This window comes from Protopterus annectens, chromosome 15.part0 (genome assembly GCF_019279795.1).
Source record: "Protopterus annectens isolate FY-2018-M chromosome 15.part0, PAN1.0, whole genome shotgun sequence".
Lineage (NCBI taxonomy): Eukaryota > Metazoa > Chordata > Ceratodontiformes > Protopteridae > Protopterus > Protopterus annectens.
This window is the reverse complement of record NC_056749.1, coordinates 658,218,913-658,234,116: the sequence shown is the minus strand read 5'-3', so window position 1 is coordinate 658,234,116 and position 15,204 is coordinate 658,218,913. Positions and strand designations below refer to the sequence as shown.

Genomic DNA, 15,204 nt, shown 5'->3' with positions numbered 1-15,204 from the left:
ACCTGTAATGAATCTAGCAATGTGATTGTAAGTCACGGAAAGTTTATTGATGTCCCTATGTTGAGGAAAGAAAACAGGGGAAGCATACAGTAGTGTGGAGAGAAGATGGGTACATGCTATGGTTAGTTTGGCAATGGGTGAGGAAGTTCTTAATTCTATACAGTGATCCGAGTTTCTTATTTACAGTCTTTATGGTTTGACTGATGTGTGTTAAATTTAAGTTTATTGTCAATAATGACCCTAGTAGTTTAGTGTTAGTATCAGGGTTAATTATGGTGCCATTATTAGATTGAGCGAAGAAGGTGCTATTATTAGCTAGTGGGGGTATTGCACTGGAGAAGGAGCTGAGGTGGAAGAATAGTAATAGCTTAGTTTTTTAGGATTTAGGATGAGATTCCTCTCTGAAAGCCATTTTTCAATTGTACTAAAGCATTGTTGGGTCATTACTTGTAAGTCAGGGAGAGCTACATTAGAGCAGATGAGGGTGGAGTCGTCTGCATATTGGATGCATGTGGCTTGAGGGATAACTGAGTGGAGTTCATTTATAAACACGGAGAAGAGAAGGGGACCTAGAATGGAGCCTTGTGGAACTCCTATGGTATTAGGTAAGGGTTGAGAGAGCTTATTTTGCCATTGGACTGCCTGTTGCCTTCCAGAGAGATAGGCATGGAACAAATTGAGAGCTGAATTATCAAAGTGGAAGGTTTCTAGTGTCTGTAGCAGTAGTTGGTGATTGACCATATCAAAGGCTTTTGACAGGTCAAGAAATAGGGCAGAGGATATTTTTTTGTTGTTGCGATTTTTATTAATTGAGTCAGTAAAGGATAGGAGGGCAGTGGTCGTACTATGGCAGGGTCTAAAGCCGTGTTGAGATTTGGTCAAAAGATTGTTTAGAGAGAGGTGATTAAGAAATTGTTTATGAACACATCTTTCCATGATCTTAGCTATTGGGGATAGAATTGCTATGGGTCTGTAGTTAGATGGCTCAGTAGAAGGACCACCTTTATGTAGTGGTATTACGTAGGATATTTTCCAGATATTGGGTATTGTGGCCTCAGTAAAGGTTCTGTTTATCAGGATGGAGATGGGGTAGGCTATAGCATCAGCTGCTATTTGCAGGTATTCGGCTGGGAGCCGATCTGCCGAGAGGGTGGTAGGTTTTTTCAGTAAGGTTTTGATGTAAGAGGTAGGGATAGGCTGTAATTTAAAGGATGGGAAGGTGGCTTCAATAACATTAGTTTGGGGTGGGGAAGGGGGAGGAAGTTGGTTGGCTAGAGATTGAATAGTTTCAGTAAAGAAGGAGTTGAAGGTGTTAGCTATGACTTCAGGCTTTTTGTCAATAAGAGTCTCAGGGGTAGGAGTGGCTGTTTTCCCAGGATGGAGGAGATTATTTAAGCCTGCCCAGAACTTCTTGGGGCTGTTCTGGTGCTTGTCTTGAAGGTTACAGAAGTAGATCTTTTTATCCATTGTGCTAGCTTTTTTGGTTACATTTCTAAGTTCCTGGAATTTAATACGGTCTAGGGGTGCCTTGGTGGCTTGCCATTTGTCCCATGCTTTATCTCTAATTTTAATTTTGGTTTTTGTTTCTTTGGATAGCCAGGGAGCTATCTTCACCTTAGTCCTAGTGAGTCGGTTAGGAGCATGGTTGTCAAGAATCTTTAGGAATGTGTCATTAAAGAATGTTACAAATAAAAGCAATAGAAAAGGTTCCTCCACAGGAACAAGGCCAGGGATTCTATTCAAGACTGTTCCTTGTTCGAAGAAAAGAAAAGCAATGGAGGCCTATACTGGACTTGTCCGCTCTAAACACTTTTCTCATTGTGCCAAAATTCAAAATGCTGACTTTACAGCAACTCCTTCCCATGCTGGGCAAGGGGTCTTGGCTGGTTACTCTGGACCTCAAGGAGGCATACCTGCATGTCCCAATCAGACACAGTTGCAGAAGATTCCTCAGATTTCTTGCAGGGTCAGAGCATTATCAATTCTCAGCATTGCCGTTTGTCTTATCTACTGTGCCCAGAGTATTCACAAAATGCCTGGCATCAGTAGTTGCACATTGCAGGCTCCAGGGGATTCAAATATACCCTTACCTGGACGACTGCCTTATACAAGCAGACAGCAAACAAACCTTGATAAGAAACTTGGACTATGTCATTCAATTACTACAGGCTTTGGGGATACACAGTCAACATTCAAAAATCAAGACTACTGCCATCCCAACAGATTATTTTTCTAGGAGCCAGATTGGACACACAATCACAAATGGCTTCCCTCACAGAGGAGAAACAAGAACATTTACCAGATTACTTCAAAAGCCTAGCAAAGCTCACCCAGCTGACCGCAAGGAAAATCCTGCAGGCCCTGGGGTTCATGGCATCTTGCATTCTTCTGGTACCTCCTGGCAAGACTACACATGAGAAAGCTACAATGGTACCTAAAAAGCTTATGGTCTCAACACAGCCACAATCTAGAAGACATAATACCACTCATTCCATGCCTGCAAAGGGAATTTTTGTGGTGGGCTCAAGCAAGTCATTTAAACAAAGGCATGTCTTTCAACAAACCTCTAGCAAGTCAAACCATTACAACAGACGCCTCAGATCATGGATGGGGGGTGCACATGGAGGGCAGATGCATTCAAGGGCAATGGACTCCCAGGGAAATGCATCTGCACATAAATCAAAAAGAGATGTTGGCAGTGGTACATGCAATTGAGGCCTTCGGGAAATCCCTTCAACAAGGTCATCTGCTAATAAGGACAGACAACACCACTGTCATGTGGTATATAAACAAGCAGGGAGGCACTCACTCTTACCCCCTCTGCAGACTAACAATGACTCTTTGGGAAAAGTCCCTGAATCTGAACATCCACTTGCAATCCCAGTTTGTTCCAGGCAAGGACAATGTTCTGGCGGACAGGCTGAGTGAGCAGAAATTTCTTGGATCCGCACGAATGGATGCTGCATCCACACATTTTCTCACAAATAACAAGTGCATGGGGAAGACCGGACATAGATCTCTTTGCTTCTCACCTCAATCATCACCTGGAGAAGTTCTGTTCAAGGACGCACCATCCTCTAGCCTGGAGAACAGATGCTCTCTCCTTCAGCTGGAATTCCCTAACAATTTATGCATTCCCTCCTCTGCCATTACTGACCAAGGTGTTACTGAAGATCAAAGCAGAACAACCAAAAGGAATTTTGATAGCTCCAGACTGGCCAAGGCAGCACTGGTATCCATTGCTACTGAGCATAACTCACACCAAACCGTGGCCCTTGCCTCAATGGCCTCTGCTTCTAACTCAGCACAATTACAGGACTGTTCATCAAAACCTGCAAACAATGCAGCTGACAGCTTGGAGGGTTCCATGACTTTCACCCATATCTCTCTTTCCGAAAAAGTACAAGAAATCTTGCTGGAAGCGCGCAGACCTTCCACCAGAAAAACCTATTCAGCCAAGTGGAAGAGATTCATCATCTGGGATGCCAACAAGGGTCAGGATGCGTCAGTAATGAGCATACCACAGATACTAGAATACTTGGCAGAAATGTTTCATAGTGGCCTCTCATATTCTTCCATAAAAATTCACGCTTCAGCAATCTCAGCAAAATACAACTGTGACCCACCTGTGTTCTCGCATCCCTTGCTAAGACAGTTTCTAAGAGGGATAAAGAATATCAAACCTCCCAGAAAACCACCACTACCTGCATGGGACCTCAATTTCGTCTTGGAAAAATTAACTCTTCCTCCTTTTGAACCAGCAGCATCTTCAGAAATGCAGTTTCTCTCCTGGAAAATGGTTTTCCTGTTGGCAGTTACCTCAGCAAGAAGAGTCTCTGAGATACAGGCCCTCATGGCAGTACCTCCCTTTCTCATTTTTCAACAGGACAGAGTTTCTCTAAGAACCAATCCTTCATTCATGCCAAAAGTGATATCCAGGGTGTCTCTAAATCAAGCAACTCACCTGCCTACTTTCTTTCCCAATCCTCAAAATAAGGGGGAAAAGCTGCTGCACACTTTGGACATACACAGACAATTACGCTACTACTTGGACAGAACAAAGACCACCAGAAAGTCTGATCAACTATTTGTAGCCTATGCTACTGGAGTGCAAGGAAAGGCAATCTCCAAACAAACAATTTCAAAATGGATTGGACATTGCATCAGATTCTGTTACTCTTACCATGGGAAAGGTGTGCCAGCCAATATTAGGCCACACTCCACCAGAGCTATAGCCACATCCACAGCCTTTCTAAGAGGAGTGGCTACAAAGGACATTCTAGAGGCTGCTACATGGAGCTCCGTGCATACATTTACCAAACACTACAACCTGCCTTTATCCCGAGCAGGCTTTGCTTCGGCAGTCCTGCAGGGCATTTTAGCTACACCATCCCTTTCTTAGATCCTACCACCCCCAGCTTGGCTATGGTATTCAACCCATATGTCAGGACTGCAGTTGCATTCTTGAAGGACATAGTACAGTTTTGTACCTACCATAAATGTAGATGTCCGATAGATATGCAACTGCAGTCAGGTTTTCCCTCCCTCCTACCCCTCTGCAATTTTCCTTTTGGGTCCATTCCCCCTTTCCTCTATTAGCTAGGGATATCTGTTATGGTGTATCTGTTTGTTACTGTTGTGCATGTCTGGAATTTTTTATCCATTCACCAAATTTAGCCTTCTTTGGAGGGCACCTGGCATCTGGGGCAAGAAATACTGAAGAAGATGACGTCGGCGGATGCCTTTATAGCCCAGCCGCTCTGACGTCGGGGAAGAGGCGACATCAGCTGACGCCGGACCCAGACTTTGGAATCCGGCCGACCAAAGGGCTGCCTGAGGCAGGACAACCCATATGTCAGGACTGCAGTTGCATATCTATCGGACATCTACATTTATGGTAGGTACAAAACTGTACTTTAAGAAGGTGCCAAGCACACTTACTGATTAATGGAACAAACAATAGAGACTTTAACTAATTTTTTCAGGATGATAAAGGCATGTCATTTGAGATGTCACTGATGATGATTTTGCCATTAAGTTTACATTATGGAGCATCATTAATGTTGGTATAGTAAAACATAGACGCCTTGGGTAAACAAGCCAAACTGAAGTCCCATTTATGGTCTGCCATCACATCTCAGTTCCTCATTCCTCTTCCCCACTCTCACATTTCCTCTTCCCCACTCTCACATTCCTATCTCATTTGGACCTCTCCTCTCCTGGTGTTTCTCTTGTTATGAAGTTTCTAAGGTGACTCTGGTCGTGGCTTTGTACTCAACACTTTATTTATTTATTTTATTCTGAGTCTTCACTATAAAAAAAAGGAACCAATTCATCAAAATCTCTAAGCCATTAAATGTAGTATATGAAGAAATACATAGATTTGTTAATGCATTATATGCATTTTGTTGATCAGCCATGCTAGATATAGTAATACAATTGCATGCTGAGTTGTGCAGCGGTACAAGGAGGCTAAATAATGTTTGGATTGTGACGGAGGTATCTAAATAAATGAGTTGTGTGTGAGAACTCTTAAGCAAGTTATCCATTTAAGTTTTTTTTTTTTTTTTTTATTTATGTTTGTCTGGGCTGTAGCAGTCCTGTGTAAAAATGTCTCTGGAAAGTTATTCAGCTGTTATATGGAGAATTACTTCTACCGAATTGTTACTCAGTTTTTTCTGTTTAATCTCGCTGTTATCAATGAGGTTGTCCTTAATGTGCAGAGTCTGTTTACAGAGTAGATCCAGGGAGAAAAGGTCCATGAATACAACAAAATTAATGCATTGTAAACCAGTATTGGACATCAATTTTATCTACTCATAAAATGCATTATTTCAGTTTTAGTGCAGTACAGAGTTGTAGCTAATGTATGTGTTAGTAACACAGTTTAGTACCCATGTATACACTGTAGTACTTGAATACAGCATGTATCTACAGAATTAAGTAGTACACCACAGTATTATTTGTATTAGAAGTATTTTCCTTGGTTCATAGCCCTACAACATGTTCTGTTTACTGGGTAACCACTCTTGTTTTATTAATGCATACAGTAGTTGTTGGACTGGTTCTCTGCTGCTCTTTAATGTGTTACTCAGCGGTATTGCAAACATTATTTCTGTATAATTACAGCAGACATGCATTCATCTTCCATAATAACTACTCCTGGCACAATTTAAAGTATAACAATTTCTTGCATTTGTGTATTCTAATTTTTCTGTTGAGCACTCTTCCAAAATTTGGTTTGGAATTTTTGAAGAGACCATGTTGTCTACATTTGAAAGTTAATAAGATGGTAGTTTCCATATTGTATAAGAGCAGTATAGATTATTTCTCAGAATGTTTGGCTTATTGCAGGCTGTTTTTGAGGGGAGATCAGGGTAATATTTGTGTTGGGTCTCAGTTCATAATCTGATACCTAATTTAAATGTATGTTTTGGATAGCAAGATGGCAAGTAACGGGGGCTTATTTTTCCAGCTTAGTCCTGAATTTTGTGTTGCACAGTGATAAATAGTGAAGTGCCTTTGTAAGTATTATGTTTTAAGTCACTGTTCATTTAATAATGGTTTAAGTCTTAAGAGTAAACTGTTGCACAGAGGGTTGTAACAAAAGTAGATGCTTTCTGGTGCCTGTGGCTTGCATATCCATTGGTAGTTATATGCACTGCCAGTTGTGCAATGACCAAATTAGTAATGACATACAAGTAGCCAGCAATCTTGTTCATCAGTAGATTAGGTGCAGTGGGTTAATCTCTTACCCAAAGGACACTCGATTTCATGTTTTTTCTAGAAGTACCAGAGCTGTGAGCATAGACTCTTGCACATGGAGTTTGGTAGGCTTTGCCTGTCCACAAATGGCCATTTCAGAATATATGTACCCATGCAGATTCACAGTACCCCCCTCAAAACAGTAATTACATTTCTTTACTTGGTCACATGGGGTCATTTTTAACAGACCATTGGCTTACACACACAATAAAGTGCACTCATTTAAAAATGCATTGTAGTAAATGCTGCATTGCTCTTTCACTGCTCTTAAATTTAATTGCTTTGTACCTTAATATAAATTTCCTTCCAGTTTGTTCTTAAGGGATGGGGTGTAGTGCCTGTCACTTTTTCCACTGAATCATAAAGATCGCATAATACATTTTATTGGTCCTTATATGCATCTTATAACACAGATCCCACTCAAGATTTTACAATCTTGTAATCCAGAAGTGAAGCAGTCTGTATTGCATTGCAGGGCCTAAGATAACCTCATGAAAAGTGTCATATCAGCTGATTATTCCAGGGTTTTCTTAACAGCTTTTTTTGCTTTTTTCCAATTGTCACTCATTTCACCACTTTTGTTTATGAAAGTGAACTGCTTTCATTTTGCCTGTCTAGTGTTTGTTGTTACTGTTAGGTAATAATTTTTGAACAGTGTGGCATATTTTATCTTCGGAGCTGATTGAGGCATGCATTTGTTAGTACATGCTTTTTGTTTTAGCAAGTTCTCTTTTTTTCTTCTTTTACAGAATTCTTCAAAGAACTCCTTGAAAATGCTGAAAAATCCTTGCATGACATGTTCACCCGCACATATGGTGCTCTTTACATGCAGAACTCCGAAGTATTTAAGGACTTATTTGTGGAACTGAAACAATATTATACAACTGGAAGTGTGAATTTGGAGGAAATGTTAAATGACTTTTGGGCTAGGCTTCTTGAGAAAATGTTTCAACTTGTAAATCCCCACTATGTGTTTACTGAAGAGTACCTTGACTGCGTTAGCAGGGACGCAGAGCAGTTGAAGCCATTTGGTGATGTACCCCGTAAGCTGAAGATACAAGTTACCAGGTCTTTTGTGGCAGCACGTGCATTTGCCCAAGGCCTTGCAGGTGCAAGAGATGTTATTGGGAAAGTTGCTGCGGTAAGTGTAAATTTTTTTCTTCTGTTTCCTCTTGTCCATTTCTCGTTACTGTTTTTCTCCTGAATACATTAATATTATTTCCTCATTACCAACTCTGTGGAGCTTCCCCTTCCATAGTTGTAACACTTATGTCTCTGCCTGATTAAACCATACACAGCACAACCTAAAAGAGGTGACCACTGTTTGTTTGATCCCCTGGTCTTGGTGGTCATCTCTTGATCATGTAGGTAGTCCATGCCATTCTCCTAAAGTAGATGTCCAGTGACTCACTGGTTTCTCCTTTCATTGTACAATGACATGTATACACTACTGCTTGTCTTATATCTGACAAGCCTGTAGTGTATGGCTGTTAACCCTTTCTCCACTCCGTCTTCTAGCCACCTGATTCTCCTCTCAGCCCTGGTTACCCAACTGTGGGAGTGGCTGATTATGGTTGATACAAGTACTTGCTTAGTAGATAATGTCATTATCATTAAATGATCAAATGTAAATATGTTTAATTTGTTAATGTCTGACAATTCAGCCCCAGACTTGCAGGTTGTGCTATCTCTTACTTTGTGTAGGTGGTAACAGTTTGATATTTTGAAATTCCATCTGTTGCTAGCTGTGTTGTATTTTCACACTCCTTTCTCTTCCTTTGCTATATTTTTTTCTCTTGGAGTTGAGCCACTTGAAATGCTGCCATATCACTGGGCATGTGAGAAGTAGTTTATAAGCAACATCAGAGGGGGGCAGTGCAGTGTAGAGTTTAATCACCATTCTTCTGTGTATTCTGATTTCTGCTTGAAATAAATTTAAGCAAATGTATGAGCCAAGAATACTTGACCTTAAATTGGAATACAGGCTTGGCAGATAATACCACATTGCCACATTAGTCTAGTAGGCTTTCCACTGACTCGTATACTTCAGTTAAAACGTGTGTGTATTGTATATAAATAGTTTGCCATTCCATTGGTTGAGTTTGTGATCATCAGCTGTTTAGATGACCATTTATGATATTACAATGTTTTTGCATGGGACAAAGTTGTTTCTCAGTGCATGCATAGTTACTTGCCAATGTACGTGGTTTCAACATAGACATCGTTGTTTACATTTCAATGAAAGGGGTCTTTAATGTATAAGGATGCACACAAACACACACACACACACACACACACACATATCTCTCTCTCTCTCTCTCTCTCTATATATATATATATATATGTGTGTGTGTGTGTCAAATATGGTGATGTTCTCTGCGTTTATGTATTGTGTGTGCTAGAACCATGTCTTCTTTGAATAGTCTGACAGCTGTAACATCTTACTTTTTGTACTAGATGAACAGCCTACCCTTATTGTGGGGATGTGTCTTACATTGCTATCTTTAGCCTTTGACTGCTTAATTTTTGCTGCCCAGTGCCAGGCTTTTTGATAGACAGTGGCATGTAGTAAACCCTCAAGATATTAGCTAAAGTAACTTTAAGTAACATGATCTTAATACTGTGGTTTCTGTACATGTCTTGTACATTTCAAGAATTCATGTTATCCCTGCGTTGTGTGACCTTTAATGCAAATTGTCAGAGCTTCAGATATTCCCTGGATAGCTTGTCCTATGATCCATGTGGTGCAAATAGGAGCTCATGTTTCTAAGTGCAGCCTCCAAAAGTCCAAGCAGCCTGCCAGATAAAGCTCTCTGATCTTGTGTTGAGTCTGACATACACCAATTAGCACACTCTTAAACTTGGTTCTCATGGTATCTTTGTACAAGCACAGGTTCCTATTTCATAGATGGATTCTAGAATGTCTTCAGCTCTGCAGAATGCAAACTCAAAGCTTTATGTTGCAAAGGTGGTTCAGAAAATAGAAACCTTTAGCTGGTCATGATCTGTTTACTGCACATCATTTTCATAGTTTGGGGTTCGCTACCCTATAGTGTATATGTAAAGGACATGTGGTACAGTCATGTAGTTTTGCTTTTAGAGCAGAACTGACTTTGTTTTTGAATTGCAGACATTTTTTCAAGGGGTCGTCCGTTCTCCTTTATCTGCTGTATTGTCACTTCAACTGTTGTCAACACTTGTGCTGCAGCATGCCTGTCCTGTTGTATGTTTACAAAATGTATGATTTACTGCCACTTGATGTTTAAGTACTTAAGGCTAAAATACCCCAAATTTTAACATTCTAACCATTCCTGTGTATTGCTACTATGAACCTGGAACGGATGCATAACTTAAATTAGAGGAGGGTATGGGTAAGGCCTGAAAACAATCTAATTTATTAGTGTAACTTTCTCGTTTTCCACATAATTATATTTGAGGGCAATGTCCTACTATCAGATTGATAATCCCTAGTAGTTGGAAAGATGACACATGTCATCTGTGTGTTGTGTATATGTTGGCGTAAGGGCAAAACTGTGGGAATTTGAAAAAACTGCATTTTCTGTGCCTACCTTAATATGCATAAGGGCTGCTGTGCTTGGCACTTACCCCAGTAAAAAGATTGTGGTTGCAGTGAAATTAATATTTAATCTAGATATTGTGGAGATATTTTCCTGTTAAAAGAGTAACTTATGACATGGTATTAATGAACCACAATGTATGTATATGTAGTGTTTTTCAGAATTTCTTACTCTCCGAAATACTAAAGCATGTTGGTTGTGATATTGTTTTTGGGTTATTACTATATAGCTAAGCAGAGAAAAGTGCTACTAAAACAAACAGAAATGTTTGTGTTGTTAAAATAAATTGTTATATCTACACGTAAAACATGACTGAAGATAGGTTGCATATGGAAACTGAGTTATAAAATATCTATGCCGTTGTGTAGCAGCCACATAATAATGAATCGAGATTGGTTTGGAGGGAACTGAAAATGTGGCTTTATCTTTTAAAGAGGAAAACCTTTTGTATAACTCATTCAGTCACTAGCTGTTTTTTCCTTTCACAGAAGCACACCTGTTCAGATTGTCTTCCAATATCATACCAGTCAATTCTGCATTTCCCCTAAACAATAAGCCCATGGCTTTGTGCGAGTTTGACACAGTTATGTATCACAGAATGCATCTGCCAGCATCTTCTAAATGTTAGATGTTCAGTAGAAAGAAGGTGATTAAACATCAAAAAACACTCTTAACACAATCACAATCTACTCCCAGGTTGTGCTGTGAAGTCAGATACGAGGACTTAGAGACTGTCCCCACAACATTCCTGACTGCAGTTTGTCACCCCCTGGTTAGGAAATCAGTTTTCCTGGTTCATCCCTTCTTGTAGAGCGGTCAACAGGAACATATATGCATATCCTTGTTAAAGGTATTTCCACCAGTTGCTGCAACCCTTATGCTCCACAAAAAAAAAAAAAAAAATAGGTGTAGCCTTATTTACTCCTGGCCAAGAGGGTAATTGAGAAAGTTCTAGTAATGGAGTGGGTCAATGAGACCTAGTAGTATTTTGTTCCCCATCACCAAGAAATTTTTGGGGGTAATTTTATTCTGTAATGCTACTTCATTCTCTACATATTTCTTTGTTTGATTGCTCACAGTGGTTGTATAGTCTTCAGAGTTTGTGCATCTGTTTAAGAGATCTGAGAACTGCAGACATATTTTGTTGCATTATTATAATGCGTGCACATCTCTTTGTATATCTCAGTATGTTCTAGATAATACATGCACAAAGTACTAGCAACTGAATACTTTATGTAGAGGTTAAGAATGCGTAGGCGTTTTAACTAATGTGTGTGTGTGTGTGTGTGTATATTTTATATACATATATATATATATATATATATATATATATATATATATATATATATATATATATATATATGTCTTATTGAAAACTCATGAACCAGCAGATTGAAAAATGAAATCAGGCTGTTTACTTTTTTGACATGGTCAACAAAAACCCATTCATTAAATTCAGACGCACTTTGTGGCAATGTTGCGGAAAGGGTGTTTCTAAGGTAAGGTGTAGGGCTTGGGTTAGAGACCAAGGGCAGGGTAAATGGGTAGCATGCATTAGTAAGGATGGGCAGGGCTCTACAGCCTCTCTAATCATTGTAATATAGGTGACATTCAGAGCACGTATAACCTAGAACAGGAGCCAGCTTAACCCGAAAGACTGCTTGCATACAGTGGAGTATTAGGAAACATAGTGATCCATAGTGACAAAGTTTTAAACTCTGCATCAGGACTCGTATTATAAATATTGTTCACATCATTACTTATAGCAATTTAAATAAGTTCCCTGAGGCTAAAATTATAATTTGTCTGTACATACTAAACATGTACTCATCCAAAGTCCAGGCATAAAGTTCATTTAATGTTATGTGTATGCCAGGTATGACAAGCTTCATAAGAGAAGAGGAAGTACTGGTATATTCCTGACGGAGAACTAATGGGAATACTTTCTAAGCTTTCAGGTTGAGAGAATTTAAGGCACCACAGTGCATTTTCAAACTGTCTAACTGGCCACTGCCAAGGAACTTGGTGATAGGTTCTGTACTGATGTAAAATCAAACAAGAGCAGTCCTTACCCCATTGCCATTGTGTTTGTCAGTGAGAATTAAGAGAATTATTACTATTCTGGGTGAATTTAATGTGGATTGGTAACACAGGTCTTAAGAAAAAATGCAGAAACATCAGCTGCAGTATATGGGCCTCTTTATTTAATAAACATATCACAGTAGCCAAATCCTCTTCGGCAGTTTGATCAGATTATGTGGAATTCCATTATGTCATAATCTAGTTTATGAGGAAAGGCTACAGTTTGGGGGTCTGTACTTAATGTCATCATTTTGTCAGAGACAGATCATGCATATGTTTAGTGCAAACCAAGTCACTGAAACGTGCCATAGAAAGCGGTTTCAAAAATCATAGCTTGCCTGTGGCATGACATGACAGAAGGTGGGCATATTGAACGGCTGAAATTGAGTGTCCTCATAACTCAGGAATGCTTGTGCAAATGTACAGCAGTGATGGAACATGGAGTGAAAATCACAAAATACCCAAGTGTATACTTTACACAGAACCCCCCCCCCCCCACCACCACCACTGATAGCAGGGGACAACAAAATATATGAAATAAGTAAATTAGCTGGGAAAAGCAAAAGTCCACATCTCTGCACCGTGGTACATAACTATGTTTAATATGATGTTATCAAGTCTTGAAGGGGCAACAGTAACTTTTCGTTAAAATCATGAATTCCCTTTTCTGTGAGATATAATTAAATAGTATAGTATGGCTGTGGGAGAGCAGAGTGTTTTATTCACATTCAGTAAATGTTTTTTGTTGTTTAATAGTGATATTATATATTATGAATAATCTATTTCTCTGTGTGGACAGTGGTGAATTTACTTACAGCTGGCTTTATTTGAGCACTTGGGCTTCACCCTAGTCAAACCATGCCAACTTTGGGAAAATACTGCATTATCCACATCTAGTCCTGGATTACTGTTAAACTGTGAAAACAAGTCATGATTTATTTTACAGCACAAAAAGCACAGAAATTAATTTGCATCACAGTTAAGTTTCTGCCCTTAAATGTATATCCCCTGTAACATTGTGTCAGTAACTTCTATAGTTGGCAAATAGCACAGCATTGCTAGAGTAGCATTAAATTAATTTTTACACTCTGCATATTTTCCATACAATCACTTTAAATTCTGAGCAGTTAGGATGTAATTTGGCATGCCCCACCCATAGGAAGGGATTTTTCACTAGATGATGGAGGAAGTTTTGTCATTGAATTGGGTAACAAATTCATTGTGCTTTGGAGGATGTAGAATGAAACAGTTGCATCAATTATTATTTATATCAGCTATATGTTATATAATTAAAGATAAATAAAAGTCCATACTATTAAACAGAAACAAAGAGGGAACAGTTCTCCAGAACTGTTGGACAACTATGTTCCGAAAGCAAATGGAATCATTAATACTTTTTGGAAGAAGTCAGTGGCAACTTAAAAAAGTTAAGCCCTCCCTAAATTAATGTAATGTAAAGTTATGCACAGAAGCCGCACAAAGATAATATGAATATATGTATTTTATACAATTTAACATTTGCAAGCTAGGACAGCTCTGTCTTCGTTTTATGAATGAGTGTGTACCATGGGTAAAGGGGTGCTTGATACAGTCTGTAATATTCCGCAAGTATTTTTTTGTTACCTCAGTAAAGTGTAGTATTAAGCCTTTTGTGTAATCCCACTGTGTTGTTATGACTAAGGAATAGTAATATTTTTTAAATACACCAGTGAGTATGCTAATGTCCTTTACGTTATGGTTGCACAATTCAGTTACATTATTGTAATCTAGCAGTGTGGCCTTGAATGTTCTCCTTTTTCTCAGATAAATAGTTCTGAAATGAGGAAAGCAAATGCTGTTGTTATAAAGTCAGTGAAAAGTGAGACGAGGTTATATACCAGATACAGAAAGAGAGCGCTTTTAGTTAATGCCATATGTATCATTAGTTCATGGAATATTTGACTGTTCTAGCCTTCAGCACTATTTTGATGTGTGTGTGTGTGTGATTGTGTGTGTGTGTGTGTGTGTGTGTGTGTGTGTGTGTGTGTGTGTACACCTGCTTGTGCTCTTTCTGCTTCTGTAAGAGGCACTACACACCTACTGTAGGTTAAAGGTTTGTAAGTATAATCAGTAATGTCCTGTAAATAGTTTAACATGTAAGATTGTATGACAGCAAGTGTATGTGCATGTGTGCATGTGCATGGTTTAACATGTTAGATTGTACAATGGCAAGTGTGTATATTGGAGGGGACAAGCAGTATGCCATAGTGGGGGTTCGTGTGGCTTATGTCTGTTCCTGTGATTAGGTCACAGGAGGGAGAGGAACTTGCATTACACAGGTGACAGATGTATTGAGTATTAACAGCAAAATAAATGCTGCTGGCTGTTCACTTTATTATACCAACAGAGAAGAATTATTGAGATGGGTTTCTGTAACATGTAATGGTGAGAGAGCCTTTCATTTAATTGATGACCAAAGCTGCTGTCAGTAAAGGATGGGAGTGAATGTGTGTATAGAATTGAGAAACAGTAGTTTTGAACCTGTTCGCCACTTAGTCAAGATAGCTAAAAGGATCTTTGCTCGTTATGCTTATAAAATGCTGAATGTAGAGGCCTCATTCTAACTTTCCAAAGAGTAGGTTTTAGTTTGTGTTTCTTTTTCACACATTCAAAAATCAAAAGGCACCTTTTCTTTTTCACTGGAGGGGACGGACAAATGAATGAGTGACAGGCATTAGTTATTTGATATGACAGTTGTGCTTGTGATGAGCTGAAAACTGCTGGTGTCCAGAGTATAGGT

At 39.2% G+C, this 15,204-nt stretch overlaps 1 protein-coding gene across 2 annotated transcripts in view; it reads left to right on the top strand.

Annotated features, from left to right (window-relative positions):
• GPC4 (glypican 4) overlaps positions 1–15,204 on the top strand; it is a 1,151,560-nt gene that overhangs the window by 639,215 nt on the left and 497,141 nt on the right. For both annotated transcript variants that reach the window (XM_044057505.1, XM_044057506.1), the window contains exon 3: positions 7,515–7,906. In XM_044057505.1, coding sequence (XP_043913440.1) covers positions 7,515–7,906 — 392 coding nt within the window. The remainder of the gene's footprint in view (positions 1–7,514; positions 7,907–15,204) is intronic.